The sequence below is a fragment of the Papio anubis genome, chromosome 4 (assembly GCF_008728515.1).
Source record: "Papio anubis isolate 15944 chromosome 4, Panubis1.0, whole genome shotgun sequence".
Taxonomy (NCBI): Eukaryota; Metazoa; Chordata; class Mammalia; order Primates; family Cercopithecidae; genus Papio; species Papio anubis.
In genome coordinates this window covers 15,843,337-15,861,462 of record NC_044979.1, presented here as the reverse complement: position 1 = coordinate 15,861,462, position 18,126 = coordinate 15,843,337, and the positions used below count along the sequence as shown (strand labels likewise).

At 45.4% G+C, this 18,126-nt stretch overlaps 1 protein-coding gene and 2 gene segments (V, D, J or C); all 3 read left to right on the top strand.

The window, feature by feature from the left end:
* The window catches only part of LOC101002206, a 203,862-nt gene that overhangs the window by 102,712 nt on the left and 83,024 nt on the right, over window positions 1-18,126 (top strand).
* The window catches only part of LOC100999905, a 221,769-nt gene that overhangs the window by 130,015 nt on the left and 73,628 nt on the right, over window positions 1-18,126 (top strand).
* Window positions 4,456-12,538, top strand: LOC116274655 (trypsin-2). 2 transcript variants are annotated; one of them, XM_031665888.1, is made up of 5 exons: window positions 4,456-4,896; window positions 10,194-10,353; window positions 11,242-11,498; window positions 11,895-12,031; window positions 12,334-12,538. In XM_031665888.1, exons 1-5 carry the CDS (start codon window positions 4,794-4,796, stop codon window positions 12,484-12,486), a joined length of 810 nt encoding a protein of 269 aa, XP_031521748.1. In that variant the 5' UTR covers window positions 4,456-4,793; the 3' UTR covers window positions 12,487-12,538. The 2 variants fall into 2 exon arrangements, with proteins under 2 accessions (XP_031521748.1, XP_031521747.1); XM_031665887.1 differs by lacking the exon at window positions 4,456-4,896 and adding an exon at window positions 8,987-9,174.

Here is an 18,126-nt window from a genome sequence, read left to right as displayed (position 1 = left end):
TTGTCTGCTTTAGGAGATATATATCCAGTAGATAGATAGACAGACAAGACAGATACACTTTTTCCCTTTCTTACCATAATGTCAATGCCTTGTCTGAATATAATCATCACTCAAGAGTCAAGGGGAGAACCAAACACTTCATAGAAACAGGGCTGGGCAGGGAGTGTTAGTTTCCACTGTTTTCTGTCTCCATTCAGATCATTCCCACCAAAGCCCAGCTGGTTACCTGAAGCCAAGAGACAGACGTAAGTATACCAATGGCCTCCAGACGCCTGCTTCCACCTCCTACCTGGGCCACGTAGACTCTTTACACAGAGAAGTTAGTCACCCCAATCAGAAGGGTTGCCAGCAGAAACAGGGTATGTAAATCACAGATAACCATGGGATTTCTTCGAAGTGGTCTGTGTAAAATAAACCACCACCACCACCAAAAACACAAAACAAAAAATAAAATAAAATAAAATAAGGCTTATTCAAAATTCAAGACAAAATACTATGTGAAAGCGAGGCCATGGTTGCCTTTTCTCAGGCCACACAGCTTTCCCAGTCCATTTGCTCACATGGAACTGTGAGATGTGAAGGTCTCCAGAGCATGTGCTCGGGATTGAGGCTGGTATTGTTCACCTGTGGGGCCAGACTAAAGGGCAAAGAAGCAGAAAGTTGCAACTGTGTCCACCGCCATGGCTTAGGGCCTCCTTGTCACAGAGGCTCCGAACAGCTCCACCTCAGCCTTCACACAAAACATCTCCTTCTGGCTGAACTACAGCCAGGCTTGAGTGCCGTGGCATCCTCTCTGCTCACTACAACCTCCAACTTCCAGGATGAAGTGATTCAGCCTCCCAAGTAGCTGGGGTTACAGGCACCTGCCACCATGCCCAGCTAATTTCTTTGTTGTTGTTGTTGTTTATATTTTTAGTAGAGACAGGGTTTCATCATGCTGGACAGGCTGGTTTTGATCTCCTGACCTCAAGTGATAGAAAGTGCTGGAATTACAAGCATTAGCCTCTGCTTCTGGCCGAGGGCCCATTTTTGAAAAAATAATTTCAACTTTTATTTTCGATTCAGGGGCTATATGTGCAGGACCATTACATGGGTTTATTGTGTGATGCTGAGCTTCAGGGTACAAATGATCTCATCACGCAGACACTGAGCATAACACCCAATAGTTAGTTTTTCAGTCCTTTCCACCCTCCCTCTCTCTTTCCTCCAGTAGTTGCAGTGTCTACGGTTCCTATATTTATATCCATGTGTACCCAATGCTCAGCTCCCACTTATACCTGAGAACATGATATTTGGTTTTCCGTTCCTATGTTAATTTCCTTAGAACTATGGTCTCCAAGTAGATCCATGTTGCTGCAAAGGACATGATTTCATTCTTCTCATGGACGCATAGTATTCCACAGTGTATATGTACCACATTTCCTTCATCCAGTCTAATGCTGATGGCCCTCTAGGTTCATTCCACGGCTTTGCTACTGTGAATAGTGCTGTGAAAGATGTTCAAGAGCATGTGTCTTTTTGGCAGAACAATTATTTTCCTTTGGGTAAATGCCCACTAAAGGAATTGCTGGGTGGAATTGTAGTTTTGTTTTAAATTATTTCAGAAATCTCCAAAATGCTTTCTGTGTTAATTTTTCCATGAACTAATTTACACGCAGGCCAACAGTGTATCAGCATTCCCTTTCCTTTGCAGCCTCACCAGCATCTTCCAATTTTTTGACATTTTAATAGTAGCCATTCTGCAGCCAAGTGCTTTCAAGGCCAACATGGGGAAGAGCCACAAACATCCCTTTTCCAGAAGAGAATTCTTGCCTGCCCACTGGTAGAATTCTTGTTTTCATCTGTCTTTCATTGTTTAGTTTTCAAAGAAAAACCAAAGGTAAAGTGGTATGACCTTCCACACCTAAACCAGTTTGCAGCCACCAGAGCCTGCTGGGATGGGACCCCTCAAGCATGCATTGATCTTGTCACCTGGAATTTGAGAGCTCAACAAGCCCCATAGCAACCGACCATACAACTGCCCATCAGCACTTGTCCTTTCACGGGATTAGCTCAATTCTGGCTCTGCAGACACTGGTAGACACAGGACACAAACCCTGGGCCTCTGTGGGCTTCCCTCATCACCCAGGGCCACAGTGGGCTGTCTGTCCTGGGCAGAGACACAGCAACATTCTCTTAAACTGAAATGAAGCATAAATCCACTTCACCAATAATCATCTCAGGGCACAGTCCCTGCCACCTTCCTCGGGGATTTTAACATACACATGTCTCTGACCCAAACAGGTAGGTAAGATCTGACTTGAAAGGGGGGAAATAGAGATGAATTGGGGTATCAGGAAAGGATCCCCAAGTGGTTTTGTATTGGAATAGGCGTCCACATCCCAAACTGTACCTGGAGATGGAGAAAAATGCAGGAGATGAGAAGAGAAAAAATGGGCGACAAAGTGGCTGGAAGTGATTGAAAGCTTCTCTCATGGCTCTTTCTGGCTCTAGTTGCTTTGTCAAGGTCTTAGGTGCAGGCAGGGCTGGCTGTGGATTGTAGCTGCTGCACTGGGAGGTGGAAGCCTCACTTTACCTCCAGAAAACTCATTTGATCATCTATAAAATGATCATTTGATCATGCATAAAATGTAAAATCCCAAGGTGGTTGTCATGATAAAATGAAAAAAACATTCTTAACTTATATGAGTTACATGTTGTATAGTAAGCTATGTGGTATATAGTAAGCACAGAAATGATTCACTGTTATCATAATTGAAGGACAGTGGTTTGGTGTGCTAAGCACTGAACACAAACCAGAAAGATAGCTCACAGAAGTAGACAAAGAAATCTATAGTTCAGAATGAACAGTACCAAGAATGGCATGTCCTCCAAATTGAGCTTGGGCAGCTAGATCTGAGCCTATCCTACACATCTGGGTCTACAGTATGAGGTAACAGTCTCCACCTATAGCTGTCTTCTCTGCCTGTGAGGTCATTCCTTTTTGAAGAAAACTGACCTCAGACTATAGTGTGATCATTTAAGGAAGAGCACAAAATACTGGAGAAGGCTTGTCTTCAAGCTCTAGATACAGAAATCCTCATATTCTTGGGTGTTGCCTTCCAGACAGAGAGTCAGAGCCACAAGCACTGATCCAAAAATCCCCTTTTCCAAAAAAAATTTCCATCTTCTACCAAGGTTCACATCCCTGTTTAGGGCACAACTGGTGTCTACGGTTGCTAGAGGAAGAGTCTCTCCTTATTCTCTAAGGCAGGAGTTCTGCAAAAATGCCATGACACGGGGACAAAATGAAACAACATGTTTAGGGACAACACAGGAAAAGCCCATATTATCAATGCTCCAAAACCTGGCTACCTCAGGCTTGGCCAGTTATTCGTGAGCAGAGAGGTGTGTCATCTAAACGGTAGTTATGGCCTGGATGGGTCTGGAACTGTGGCAAGGTAAGGCTCTGAGACAAGGTGCCAGGAGAAAGAGGAATTTAATCATCTATTTCTGCCAGGAAGAAAAGTACCAGGAAGGAATCAGATGTACAGTTTGTCCTCTGGGGACCTCTGTCTTGATCCTCAATAAATCTCCTTTTAGATGCCACCTGCAGCAATTCCCATGGCTTCCATTAGCCTTATGGTCAGCTCTGCCAAGATCTGTATTCTTGGGCAAGACAGAATCCTTCTGAATTGCATTGTCTTCCTCTACAAATGGAAATAATTTTGCTCTGCACAAATCATAATTAGCATGTTTGTGGGAAGTTAAACTGTGAAACTCAGCATAAATGAAAAGCAATGTACCACTGTTGCTTATGTGAAAACTCTTGTAAAACTGTCAGACACCATGCACCATCTAAATACAGCAGTGTTAGGTATGAGCCTATCAGTGATTAGAGCGGGTACGGGGTGGAGAGGGTGTCTCCAAGCAGTGGGTCTCCTGGCTGTGGGGAAGCTGGCTCAGCGGCCATGCCAGGAGCTAAACCTGAAGGATCTCTGTGTGTCCTCTCAACTCCACTGGCTCCACTTTGGCATTTTTTCTGATTCCCTCTGGTTTCCATTTGCTTCCTCCCTCTATCCCCCTGGCATGTCCAATTTCACCACCAAGTTTCTGAGCTTTGCTCATTTGGTTTACTGTCTCCAGAATATCCCCGCTTCTCTTACCTTTCAAAGAATTCAAACTTGAACTCTGCTCACTCCTGCCCATCACCAATCTGAACTCTGAGTTGCTGAGAAGGGAAAGTACCCTCATAAGGAAGCTCCTTTTTTCCTTACATCATTAGACTTGAGGAGAGACAGCATTTCCATCTCCACACTGCTCTGGCCAAGTTGTGCCTCAGTCAATTACACAACTGTGTCTTAGTAATCTTGGTAGGGCCCAAATCAGGATATTGTCTGGGGAGATTCACTTTGTACTGAGTCCAGCATAATCTCACTGTATCTAAGACAGAAAATTCTAGACACACCCCTCCACATCTTCGTTATTGAACCCAGTATGTGACCTATTTACCACGTGCTCAAATCTCTACCTACTGCTGATTCTCAGATCAGATCATAACCCAGATTTACCATGGTCCAAAGTCTTGGATTTGACATGCCCGCACACTGACTGGAGAGAAGCATCTTCATTTTCACAGGAACAAGCCTTAGATAAGACTTTCCTCCTCTCTTGGGGGCTCCAAGATACTGAAAAGTTCATACTCTGACATCTGATCAGGGGCCATGTCATTCTGGTTCACGCTGTCAACCCCGAGCAGGTGGGTCAGTTTGCATCACCCTGAGTGCAGGTTGCCAGGGCAACCGTGAGGCTGCATGAAGAGAACCTATGACAAGATGCACATGAGACAGACAAATGTCTTCACATTGAAGAAGGGGAGGAGTGTGCCATTCGTTTTCCATCCTCCAGATGCACTAAGTTCCTAACTAACCTGTGCCCCTCCTTCTTTGCAGCACTTCCCATCCTTAAGCCTTGGTAGGAAGGAGAACCATCTGGAAGCCCAGAATTCTATGGAATGTGAGTCTCCCTTCTCCTTATCCGTTAGTGTTGGAATTCTTGTTCCCAGAGTCTTGGATTTGACATGCCCGCACACTGACTGGAGAGAAGCATCTTCATTTTCACAGGAATGAACCTTAGATAAGACTTCCCTCCTCTCTTGGGGGCTCCAGGACACTGAAAAGCCAAGCTTGTTACCAACGCTTGTCCTTCCTTAAGTACATTAAATACATCCCCAATAGTTAAAAGGATTCCTAAACAGCCAGGCCATTCTCCCTTCTTCTAACCATCTCCTCGGCCTAAGAAAGCCCAGCTGTTTCTTGCCTTCTGCCAGCTTTTGAATGTGTTTGCTCTTGCTTCTCTAGTTCTTTTAATTGTGATGTTAGAGTGCCAATTTTGGATTTTTCCAGCTTTCTCTTGTGGACATTTAGTGCTATAAACTTCCCTCTACACACTGCTTTAAATGTGTCCCAGAGATTCTGGTATGTTGTATCTTTGTTCTCATTGGTTTCAAAGAACATCTTTATTTCTACCTTCATTTCATTATGTACCCAGTAGTCATTCAGGAGAAGGTTGTTCAGTTTCCATGTAGTTGAGCGGTTTTGATTGAGTTTCTTAGTCCTGAGTTCTAGTTTGATTGCTGTGGTCTGAGAGACAGTTTGTTATAATTTCTGTTCTTGTACATTTGCTGAGGAGTGCTTTACTTCCAATTATGTGGTCAATTTTGGAATAACCGTGATGTGATGCTGAGAAGAATGTATATTCTGTTGATTTGGGGTGGAGAGTTCTGTAGATGTCTACTGGGGGACGCTGACCGCTATAACTAAGATCAGAGCAGGACTGAAGGAGATAGAGACACAAAAAACCCTCCAAAAAATCAATGAATCCAGGAGTTGGTTTTTTAAAAAGATCAACAAGATTGATAGACCGCTAGGAAGACTAATAAAGAAGAAAAGAGAGAAGAATCAAATAGACACACACACAAAAAAAATGATAAAGCAGATATACCACTGACCCACAGAGCACAAAGCTACCATCCAGAGAATACTATAAACACCTCTATGCAAATAAACTAGAAAATCCTAGAAGAAATGGATAATTTCACAGACACTTACCTCTACAGACTAAGCCAGGAAAGGAAGTTGAATCCTGAATGGGCCAATATGGGCTCTGAAAGTGAGGCCAATAGTGAGAGCCACCAGCAAAAAGTCCAGGACCAGATGGATTCACAGCTAAGATTCTACAGAGGTACAAGGGAGAACTGGTACCATTAGCTTCTGAAACTGGCCAATCAATGGCCAGAAAGAGAATCCTCCTAACTCATTTTGCTAGAGGCCAACATCATCCTGACACAAAGCCTGGCAGAACCTACCAACAAAAAAGAAAATTTTAGACCAATATCCCTGATGGATATCGATACAAAATCCTCAATAAAATACTGGCAAACTGAATCCAGCAGCACATCAAAAGAAAGCTTATCCACCATGATCCAAGTGGGCTTCATCCCTGGGATGCAAGGCTGGTTTAACATATGCAAATCAATAGCGTAATCCATATAAACAGAACCAAAGAGAAAAACCACAGATTATCTCAATAGATGCAGAAAAGGCCCAGCTGACAGATTAACAGCCCTTCATGCTAAAACTCTCAATAAACTAGGTATTAGTGGAACATATCTCAAAATAATAAGAGCTGTTATAACAAACCCACAGCCAATATCATGCTTGAATGGGCAAAACTGGAAGCATTCCCTTTGAAAACTGGCAAAGACAGGGATGCCCTCTCTCCCTCCTATTCAGCCTCGTGTTGCAAGTTCTGACTACAGCAATCAAAGCAAGAGAAAGAAAAAAGGAGGAATTATTCAGTTAGGAAAAGAAGAAGTCAAATTGTCCCTATTTGCAAGATGACATGATTGTATATTTAGAAAAGCCCATCATCTCAGCCCAAAATCTCAACCAAGCTGATAAGCAACTTCAGCAAAGTCTCAGGATACAAAATTAATGTGCAAAAATCACAAGCATTCTTATACACCAGTAACAAACAGAGAGTCAAATCCTTGAATGAACTTCATTACTTAATTCCTTCAAAAGGGAATAAAATACCTAGAATCCAGCACAAGAGATGTAAGGACCTCTTCAAAGAGAACTACAAACCACTGCTCCAGTGAAATCAAAGGGACACAAACAAATGGAAGAACATACATGCATGGATAGGAAGAATCAATATATTGAAAATGGCCATACTACCCAAGGTAATTTATAGATTCAATGCCATCATAGTAAGCTACCAATGAGTTTCTTCACAGAATTGGAAAAACTGCTTTAAAAGTTCATATGGGAACCAAAAAAGAGCCACATCTCAAGACAATCCTAAGTCAAAAAGAAGAACAAAGCTGAGCATCCACCTTCATGACTAGGCAGCTATACTACAAGCTACAGTAACCAAAACAGCATGGTGGTACCAAAACAGAGATATAGACCAATGGAGACAGAACACAGTCCTCAAATAATACCACATCTACAGCCATCGTTAACGACAGAGCTACAGCAAAAGAAACAAGAAATGGGGAAAGGATTCCCTTTTTTAATAAATGGTACTGGGAAAATTGGCTAGCCATAAGTAGAAAGCTGAAACTGGATCTTTCCTTACTCCTTATATGAAAATTAATTCAAGATGGATTAGAGACTTAATGTTGAACCCTAACACCATAAAAAACCCTAGAAAACCTAGGTGATACCATTCAGGACATAGAGGCATGGGCAAGGACTTCATGTCAAAACACCAAAGCAGTAGCAGCAAAAGCCAAAATTGACAAATGAGATCTGAATTAAACTAAAAGGCTTCTGCACAGCAAAGAAACACCTTCCAAATTGAACAGGCCTGGAGATGGGAGAAAAGAATTGCAATCCTCATCTGACAAAGGGCTAATATCCAGAACCTACAAGAACTCAAACACAGAATTCACAGAAAAAACAAACAGCCCCATCAAAAGTGGAGCCCAAAGGATATGAACAGACATTTCTCAAAGAAGACATGCATACAGCCAACAGACACATGAAAAAATGCTCGTCATCTTTGTGCATCAGAGAGATGCAAATCAAAGAAACCCTGTGAAATGCCATCTCACACAGTTAGAATGGCAATCATTAAAAGTCAGGAACCGGTAAGGTGCTGGAGAGGATGTGGAGAAATAGTAACACTTACACTGTTGGTGGGATTGTAAACTAGTTCAACCATTATAGAAAACAGTATGGCAATTCTCAAGGATCTAGAACTAGAAGTACCATATGGCCAGCCATCCCATTACTGGGTATATGCAGAGGATTATAAATCATGCTGCTATAAGAACACATGCACATGTATGTTCATTGTGGCACTATTCACAATATAGCAAGACTTGGGAATCCAACCCAAAAGTCCATCAGTGACAGATTGGATTAAGAAAAATGTGGCACATATACACCATGGAATACTATGCAGCCATAAAAAAGGATGAGTTTGCGTCCTTTGGCAAGGGACATATGGATGCAGCTGGAAACTCATCATTCTCAGCAAACCATGCTTAAGAACAAGAAAATAAACACCATATGTTCTCACTCGTAGGTGGGAACTGAACAATGAATCACTTGGACTCGGGAAGTGGAACATCACACACAGGGCTATTATGGGAGGGAGGGGAGAGGGATTGCATTGGGAGTTATACCTGATGTAAATGACAAGTTAATGGAGGTGCTGGCGAGGTTGATGGGTACAGCACACACCAACATGTACTGCGATATACATATGTAACAAACCTGCATGTTATGCACATGTACCCTAGAACTTAAAAATTATAATAATAAAAATAAAAATAAAAAAAATAAAGAAAGCCCAGCTTTGTGATCTGGGGCTTGGTTTTCCCTGTCTTCCCCATCAGCATCTTCAGGAAACAGCCAGTTCCCTCTCTCTCTCAGAAGGCAAGTTTCATATCACCTGTGAATCACAAACCCACAGAGTGGCCAAACATAGCTGAGCTGATGCAAGACCCTGGGAAGGGGAAAGCTGCAGGTTTGTTTGTGTTGGGAGGCGTGGTGACCCTCACCTCACAGACATGTCCTCTCCCGATCCTCGGGAGGTATAAAGATGGGTCCTCCACCACCAGTCAGGCACACTCTACCACCATGAATCCACTCCTGATCCTTGCCTTTGTGGGAGCTGCTGGTGAGTATCATGCCCTGCCTCAGACCCCACCCACACCCTTTCCTGGCAGACACATGCCCTTCCATTCTTGCTACCTCTCCTCTTTTGACTGTGCTCTGATGTTCTATTTCCTCCAGCTGGCATCTCTACTTCCCGTCCTCCTTGGGCTCTCTTTAAGCCTCACTTGTTTCAACTTCTCCCTGATTTCACTGCCACCACTGTCATTCATCCATATCCCAGCTGTGGTTGCCAAAGCTTGGAAGGGAGACCAGTTGGGTTGGCCCATGAAATGAAGCAGTAGGCTTCAGGCTTCTCTCTGACAGCACCAGAATAGCAATATTATAGCTACTCTGAACCTCAGATGCAACTAGGGAGGGTGAAAAATTACTCATGCCAGAGACTCAACTCTAGACATTCTAACTTCATTTGTCTGGGGTGCAGCCTGTGTCCTGGGCTTTTAAGCTTCCCAAGTAATTTTTAACATTTCCAGGCATGCAGCCAAGGTTAGAAATTGCTGTTCTATTGGCCAATGATAACATCTACCTCTGTTCTGCCAAAGTGAGCCTGGGGCTGCCCTCAACTTTGCCCTCACTGCACAGACCTGGGCTGAGGGGGAAGCTGGTCATGGCCAGGTCTACACAGACAGGGGGTTTTCCTAGCTTGGCCAAAGTATCCTGACCATCCAGGGCTTAAATAGCAAGGTGGAGTACACAGGTGGTGAATGAAAGAGAGAAGCATTCAGTGGGTGAGACAGACACATCACAATATCCCAAGTATTGTGAGGACATTTCTTGCTTCCTTAGCCTGGTGACCCCAGGAGAGATCTGAACCCCTGCAGGGTACCTAGCTACGTGCCCTGCAGACACAGAGACTTGGGAGCCACATCCAGTGATGTTTACCAGGGGTGACAGCACTCCCTCCATTGCCTAGCCTCACTGTGCTTCTTAAGGATTTCTAATTAGCAGGAAGGAACCGCAGCCTGGGAGCACCACCCCTAACGTACTAATGCCTTGCCTTCTCCCTTCCCATCTCCACTGCAGTTGCTGTCCCCCTTGATGATGATGACAAGATCGTTGGGGGCTACACCTGTGAGGAGAATTCTGTCCCCTACCAGGTGTCCCTGAATTCTGGCTACCACTTCTGTGGTGGCTCCCTCATCAGGGAGCAGTGGGTGGTGTCAGCAGGTCACTGCTGGAAGCTGTAAGTGTGGGGCCCCTGACTGCAAAACTCCCAGCCAGGCTGCCTGGGAGAGCTTTCAGCCCTGAGAAATACTGAGGTTGGGTAAGATGGATGGGATAGGTGGTGGAGCTATCCTTTTGCTGGATAGCTACACATTAAAGTCACCTAAGAAAGAGTTTTAAAAATAATGATGCCTGTGTCCTATCCCAGGGCAATTAACTCAGAGTTTTCAGGAAGAGGTTGTGAATATCAGTGAGTATATAACACTCTACTTCTGGTAACTGTAGAGTGCATAGACAGAGTTGAGACCGCTGCTTCCATCAAGAACTCTCAAACCTAAGTAGGCGCCAGAACCACCTGCAGGCTTGTTAAGTCACAAATCACTGGGTCCCATCCCAGGGTTCTGATCAGTAGATGGGGGTAAGGACCAAGAATTTACATTTCTAACAAGTTCCCAAGAGATACTAATGCTATGGCTACCCTTGGATTAGATTACACAGAAGGGTGGTGCTCACCAGGCCAAGAAGGGAGGGAGGAACAGGCACTGTGCACAGTTAGCAAAGACCTGGGGTGAAGAATGCTGGGAAAACTACAAGGAGCTCCTTGTGCCCACAGTGCTAGTGACTATGGAGATTGTGGGACAGAGGCTGTGAAGGTGGGTTGAAGGGAAGCCTCTGGTGGGATCTCTTTGACTCTTCCCCACCCCACTACCACCAACCTCTGAAGCAGAAAGGTCCTGGGTCTCACACCTACACTGACCCACATCCCTCTACTGCCCATGTGATATGGCTACACAGCCCACCTGATCCCTCCAGAGCTGTCACAAGCAGGGAGCTTAAGGACCCTGGGGAAGGTGGGATGGGTGCCGCGGCTGTGAGAGAAGGTCTTCACCATGCCTGCCCTGCCCAGCGGACGCATCCAGGTGAGACTGGGAGAGCACAACATCGAAGTCCTGGAGGGGAATGAGCAGTTCATCAACGCAGCCAAGAAAATTCGCCACCCCAAATACAACAGGAAGACTCTGGACAATGACATCCTGCTGATCAAGCTCTCCACACCTGCCGTCATCAATGACCATGTGTCCACCATCCCTCTGCCCACCGCCCCTCCAGCTGCTGGCGCCGAGGCCCTCATCTCTGGCTGGGGCAACACTCTGAGCTCTGGTGGTGAGTGGGACCCTTTGTCCTTCTACTTCCTTCCAACCTCACAATTTCCCGAACGAAGCATGCCCCTTAAGTTGAATCCTCTCGCCTCCAGGCTTAATACTCATTTCTAGTGACCGTAGGCTCTGTACTGGGCACCAGAGAGATGCAAAATCTCAAGGAATGGGCTCCTAACATCAAAAGACAGGACAAATGGAGAACTTGCTATGATCACATTTTGGGAGGGGTTGAACAATGATCATTTTGGGAACTAAAAGCCAGAGTCCCTTGCCAAGACTTAAGTTTTGGAGTCCTCTCCAGGGGCAGTGTTCCTATTCAGTGTTCCATCCTATGTTATTGTCTCGTTCTCTGGCCTGACCCACATTTCTACTTTCTTTCATCTCCTCCTGATCCTCAAAGCCGACTACCCAGACGAGCTGCAGTGCCTGGATGCTCCTGTGCTGTCCCAGGCTGAGTGTGAAGCCTCCTACCCAGGGGAGATTACCAGCAACATGTTCTGTGTGGGCTTCCTTGAGGGAGGCAAGGATTCCTGCCAGGTGATTTGAACAACCCTTCCCATGCAGAGGCTCCCACTGATACCCAGGCCCCACCCAGGAAAAAGATTTGAACTCCCAAAGTGGTGGGGCTGAGGAGGCTCCCTGTAGTGCCCCCATGGAGAATTGAGGAAGGCTCCCTTCGGCTGCATGCTGTCTGCTTAGGAAGAACAGAGAACGGGCCACCGTGAGAAGGACGTGGAGCCACAGAGCTGGCTGGAAAGGGGTTCTTTTAAGATTCAGAGTAAATGTAGCTATTTTTCTCCTGTATCTCTCTCTTCATACAACTTCTCCCTTCTCCGCAGGGTGACTCTGGTGGCCCTGTGGTCTCCAACGGAGAGCTCCAAGGAATTGTCTCCTGGGGCTATGGCTGTGCCCAGAAGAACAGGCCTGGAGTCTACACCAAGGTCTACAACTATGTGGACTGGATTGAAGACACCATAGCTGCCAACAGCTAAAGCCCCCAGTCCCTCTGCTGTCTCCATACCACTAAAGTGACACTGCTCTCACTGTCTTTGTCTGTGCCTGTTCCCTCACACTCCTTCTCACTGGAAACGATCTTCCAATCTCTGGTCAGACACAACTATCGCCCTTGAAGATAAGCAGAGCACCCAGCTCCCAAAATGTGTTGCATGGTACACTAGATTAGTACATACAAAGAGATGGAATCCAAAAATAATAAGAAGCTTGGGAGAAAGGGGGGCAGTGTTTTCTAGAGAAACATGTGTTTCGGAAAGGTGGTCTTGGGGGAGGTATTGATTTTTATTTGGGCTTCTTACAGTGGTTAGAGCTAATCTGCCTTCAGAACAATCACAGCACACAAAATGTGTCAGCATCTTCAAGGTGACCCAAAAAATCTGACCAGCTAAATCTTCTTGCTAAAATACAACAGTAATGACAAATGCTGATGGTGATGACATGCCTCTCCCAGGAATGTTTAGGCACCAAACCCTGGACCAAGTCCTCCCTTCTCATTCACCTGGAAAATCAGACTCAAGTAAATCTCCCTGGCCCCCTAACTCTTCCCTCAACTCCCTAGTTCCATCTCTGTGAGCAGCTAGACAGATGTCCCGCCTACAATAGCGGGAGCCAGACTTCTACTTGGGAATTAAGTCCAGCTCTGCACGCCGCATTTTTGTCTTCTTCGCCTTTGGGGTATGATGCCACAGTGAATCCCACAGCTACCACCAGCTCCCCACTCTGACCAGGGAAAGAAACCAGAGAGGGTCAGGATTCACTCATTTGATTAATTAACTGAGGAAGGATTCATTTTCATAAAACTTGCTCGCCTTTAACACACTTCAAGTGAGTTATTTGGGATTCTTTAAAAAAAGGTGGAAGGAAAGACATCTGAGAGCTGTGACACCATGCAGACACTCTGGCCACACGTTGGCTGGCTTGCACCCACGGGACGCAGCAGAGGGAGACAGGCCCCATGGCACTTCTGGCACCTGCCAAAGCCTCCTCTTGGCAATTCTGAGAGGGCCCATGTTGGGGCTGCAACTTATCCAAGCTTGTCACCGAAGATCCAATCAATCTTCTCTTCGAAATTCCACCTTCACCTTCTGTCCCAAGTGCTTGTGGACACCCCTGGGAGCTGGTACCAAAGGCCAGGAGCAGCCAAGGGAGACAGAAAGTTCAGAGCACATTTCCTGTTACAGGGAACACAGCACAGGCCTCCAGGTGTCCACGGACCAGCATGCAAATTGCAATGATGAATAGAGTAAAACCTACATGGAACACAGCATTCCTGGCCAACACAGGGGACCGCAGTCCACATGCTGTGGAATACACCCAAGTGTGCATCAGATACTTGTTTGGTAAACAGTAGATGTGTAAGATCAATTACCTTGAGAGGGCCATCTGTGCTCCAGATGTGTGGTTCGTGTGAGGAGACGGCTACCACTCACTATCTTCAGAGTAAAACAGGGCTCAGCACTCACACACAATGGACAGATACACACAGGTCACCGAGAAAGTCACTGCATAGAAACATCAGTTTGTTCAACATGGATTTTGTTTTTATGGAGTCCAAACGCAGACCCTAGTTCACCTTACAGCCTTGGGTTTGTCTGCTTTTGGAGCTATATATCCAGTAGATAGATAGACAGATGAGATAGATACATTTTGTCCCTTTCTTACCATAATATCAATGCCTTGTCTGAATATCATCACTCAAGAGTCAAGGGAAGAACCAAACGCTTCATATAAACAGGGCTGGGCAGGGAGTGTTAGTTTCCACAGTTTCCTGTCTCCATTCAGATATTTCCTGTCAAAGCCCAGCTGGTTACCTGAAGCCAAGAGGTAGACATAAGGATCCCAATGGCCTTGCAGACGGCTGCTTCCACCTCCTACCTGGGCCATTTAGAATCTTTACACAGGAAAGTGAGTCACCCCACTCAGAAGGGTTGTCAGCAGAAACAGGGCATGAAAATCACAGATAACCATGACATTTCTTCCAAGTGGGCAGTGTAAACTGAACCAACACTGCCACCACCAAAAACACAAAACAAGCCAAAAAAATGCTTAATCAAAATCCAAGACAAAAGGCAGGGGGGATATTGGGATGAATTGGGGTATCAGGAATGAATCCCAAGTGTTTTTGTGTGGGGACAGGCATCCACATCCCGAAATGTACCTGGAGATGGAGAAAAATGCAGGAGAGGAGTAGAGAAAAAAAGGGGGACAAAGTGGCTGAAAATCATTGAAAGCTTCTCTCATGTTTCTTTCCAGCTCTGGTTGCTTTGCCAAGGTCTTGAGTGCAGGCAAGGCCGGCTCTGACTGGGAGCTGCTACTCCGGGAGATGGAAGAGTCACTTCACCTCCAGAAAGCTCATTTGATCATCTGTAAAATGGGCAATCCCATAGGTGGTTGTGATAATAAAATGAAAAACAATTCTTAACTTGTATGAGTTACATGCCCTATAGTAAGTTACATGGTATACAGAAAGCACACAGAAATGATTCACTGTTATCATAATTGAAGGACAGTGGTTTGGTGTGCTAAGCACTAAACACAAGTCAGAAAGATGTCTTAGAGAAGTAGACAAAGAAATCTCTGGTTCAGAATGAACAGTACCAAGAATGCCATGTAATCCAATTTGAGCTTGGGCAGCTGGATCTGAACATATCCTACACATCTGAGTCTATAGTATGAGGTAATAGTCTCCATCTATAGCTATGTTCTCTGCCAGTAAGATCCGTCTTTTTTGAAGAAAGCTGACCTCAGACTATACTGTGATCATTTAAGGAAGAGCGCAAAATACCGGAGAAGGCTAGTCTTCAAGCTCTAGATACAGAAATCCTCATATTCTTGGGTGTTCCCTTTCAGACAGAGAATCAGAGTCACAAGCACCGATCCAAAAATTCCTATTTCCAAACAAATTTTCCATCTTCTACCAAGGCTAACATCCCTGTTTAGTACACACTGGTGTCTACACTCGCTAGAGCAAGAGTCTCTCCTTATCCGCTAAGGCAGGAGTTCTGTGAAGACCCCATGACAAGGGGCAAAATAAAACAACATGTTTAGGGACAACAAAGTAAAAGCCCATATTATCAATGCTCCAAAACCTGACTACCTCAGATTTGGCCAGTTATTCGTGAGCAGAAATGTGTGTCATCTACAGGGTAGTCATGGCCTGGATGGGTCTGGAAATGTGGCAACGTAAGGCTCTGAGGCATGGTGCTAGGAGGAAGATGAATTCAGTCGTCTCTGTCTGCCAGGAAGAAAGGCACCAGGAAGGAATCAGATGTACAGTTTGTCCTCTGGGAACCTCTGTCTTGATCCTCAATAAATCTCCTTTTAGATGCCACCTGCGGCAATACCCACACTTCACAATGCACTCCATGGCTTGTTGGCCTTATGATCAGCTCTGCCAAGATCTGTATTCTTGGGAAAGACAGAATCATTCTATATCTCAGTCTCTTCCTTTATAAATGGAAATACTTTTACTCTGCACAAATTATAATTTGCATGTTTGTGGGAAGTTAAACTGTGAAACTCACCAAAAATGAAAACAATGCATGACTGTTGCTTCTGTGAAAATTCTTGTAAAACTGTCAGGCACCATGCACCATCTAAATATAGCAGTGTTAGGTATGAGCCCATCAGTGATTAGAGCTCATCAGTAATTAAGGTGGAGAGGGGGTCTCCGAGCAGTGGGTCTCCAGACTGTGGGGAAGCTGGCTCAGCGGCCATGCCAGGAGTTGAACCCAAAGGTACTCTGTATGTCCTCTAAACTCCATGGGCCCCACTTTGGCATTTTTTCCAATTCCTTCTGGTTTCCATTTCTTCCTCCCTCTATCCCCCTGGCCATGTCCAATTTCACCACCAAGTTTCTGAGCTTTGCTCATTTTGTTTATCGTCTCCAGAACATCCCTGCTTCTTCTACCTTTCAAATAATTCAAACTTGAACTCAGCTCACTCCTGCCCATCACAAACCTGAGTTCTGAGTTGCTAAGAAGGGAAAGCACCCTATAAGGAAGTTCCTTCTTTCCTTACATCATTAGACTTGAGCGGAGACAGCATCTCCATCTCCACACTGCTCTGGCCAAGTTGCACCTTAGTCAATTACACAACTGTGTCTTAGTAGCCTTGGTAGGGCCCAAATCAGGATATTCTCTGGGAATATTCACTTTGTACTGAGCCCAGCATAATCTCACTGAATCTAAGACATTCTAGACCCAGCCATCCACATCTTCGTTATTGAACCCAATATGTGACCTATTTACCATGTGCTCAAATCCCTACCTACTGCTCATTCTCAGATCAGATTGTAACCCAGATTTACCATGGTCCAAACTCTGACATCTGATCGGGGCCATGTCATTCTGGTTAATGCAATCAGCCCCGAGCAAGTGGGTCACCTTGCATCACCCTGAGTGCAGGTTGCCAGGGCAACAGTAAGGCTGCATGAAAAGTAAGGCTCATGTGTATCCTATGACAGGATACACATGAGACAGACAAATGTCTTCACATTGAAGAAAGGGAGGAGTGCACCATTGATTTTCCATCCTCCAGATGAACTGAGTAAGTTTCTACATAACCTGTGCCCCCTCCTTCTTTGCAACACTTCCCATCCTTAAGCCTTGGTAGGAAGGAGAACCATCTGGAAGCCCAGAATCCTGTGGAATCTGAGTCTCCCTACTCCTTATCCCTTAGTGTTGGTATTCTTGTTCCCAAAATCTTGGATTTAACATGCCCGCACACTGAATGGAGAGAAGCATCTTCATTTTCACAGGAAGGAGCCTTAGATAAGACTTTCCTCCTCTCTTCGGGGATCTAGGACACTGAAAAGCCAAGCTTGTTACCAATGCTTGCCCTTCCTTAAGTACATTAAATACATCCCCAATAGTTAAAAGGATTCTTAAATAGCCAGGCCATTCTTCCTCCTTCTAACCCTCATCTCCAGGGCCTAAGAAAGCCCAGCTGTGTGATCCGGTACTTGGCTTTCCCTGTCTTCCCCATCCCAGCATCCTTGCAGGAAACAGCCGGTCTCCCTCTCTGCTCTCAGAAGGCAAGTTTCCTTATCACCTGTGAATCACAAACCCACAGAGTGGCCAAACATAGCCGAGCTGATGCAAGACCCTGGGAAGGGGAAAGCTGCAGGTTTGTTGGTCCTGGGAGGAGTGGTGACCCTCACCTCACAGACACTTCCTCTCCCAATCCTCAGGGAGGTATAAAGATGGGTCCTCCACCACCAGTCAGGCACTTTCTACTGCCATGAATCCACTCCTGATCCTTACCTTTGTGGGAGCTGCTGGTGAGTATCATGCCCTGCCTCAGGTCCCACCCACACCGTTTCCTGGCAGACACATGCCCTTCCATTCTTGCTACCTCTCCTCTTTTGACTGTGCTCTGATGTTCTATTTCCTCCATCTGGCATCTCTACTTCCCATCCTCTTTGGGCTCTCTTTAAGCCTCACCTGTTTCAGCTTCTCCCTGATTTCACTCCCACCACTGTCGTTCATCTATACCCAAGCTGTGGTTGGAGAAACTGGGAAGGGAGGTCAGGTGGGGCTGGACTACGAAATGAAGCAGCAGGCTTCAGGCTTGGCTCCAACAGCACCCCAATAGCACCACTAGAGTTGTTCTTAACC

What these genes read in the sequence shown, in the direction of transcription:
- LOC116274655 (XM_031665887.1), top strand. Translation starts at nt 8,991, where the DNA reads ATGCAAGACCCTGGGAAGGGGAAAGCTGCAGGTTTGTTTGTGTTGGGA. An exon ending in TGCCTTTGTGGGAGCTGCTG is followed by an intron (nt 9,175 to 10,193) that starts GTGAGTATCATG and finishes TCTCCACTGCAG; the next exon opens with TTGCTGTCCCCCTTGATGAT. An exon ending in GAGGCAAGGATTCCTGCCAG is followed by an intron (nt 12,032 to 12,333) that starts GTGATTTGAACA and finishes CCTTCTCCGCAG; the next exon opens with GGTGACTCTGGTGGCCCTGT.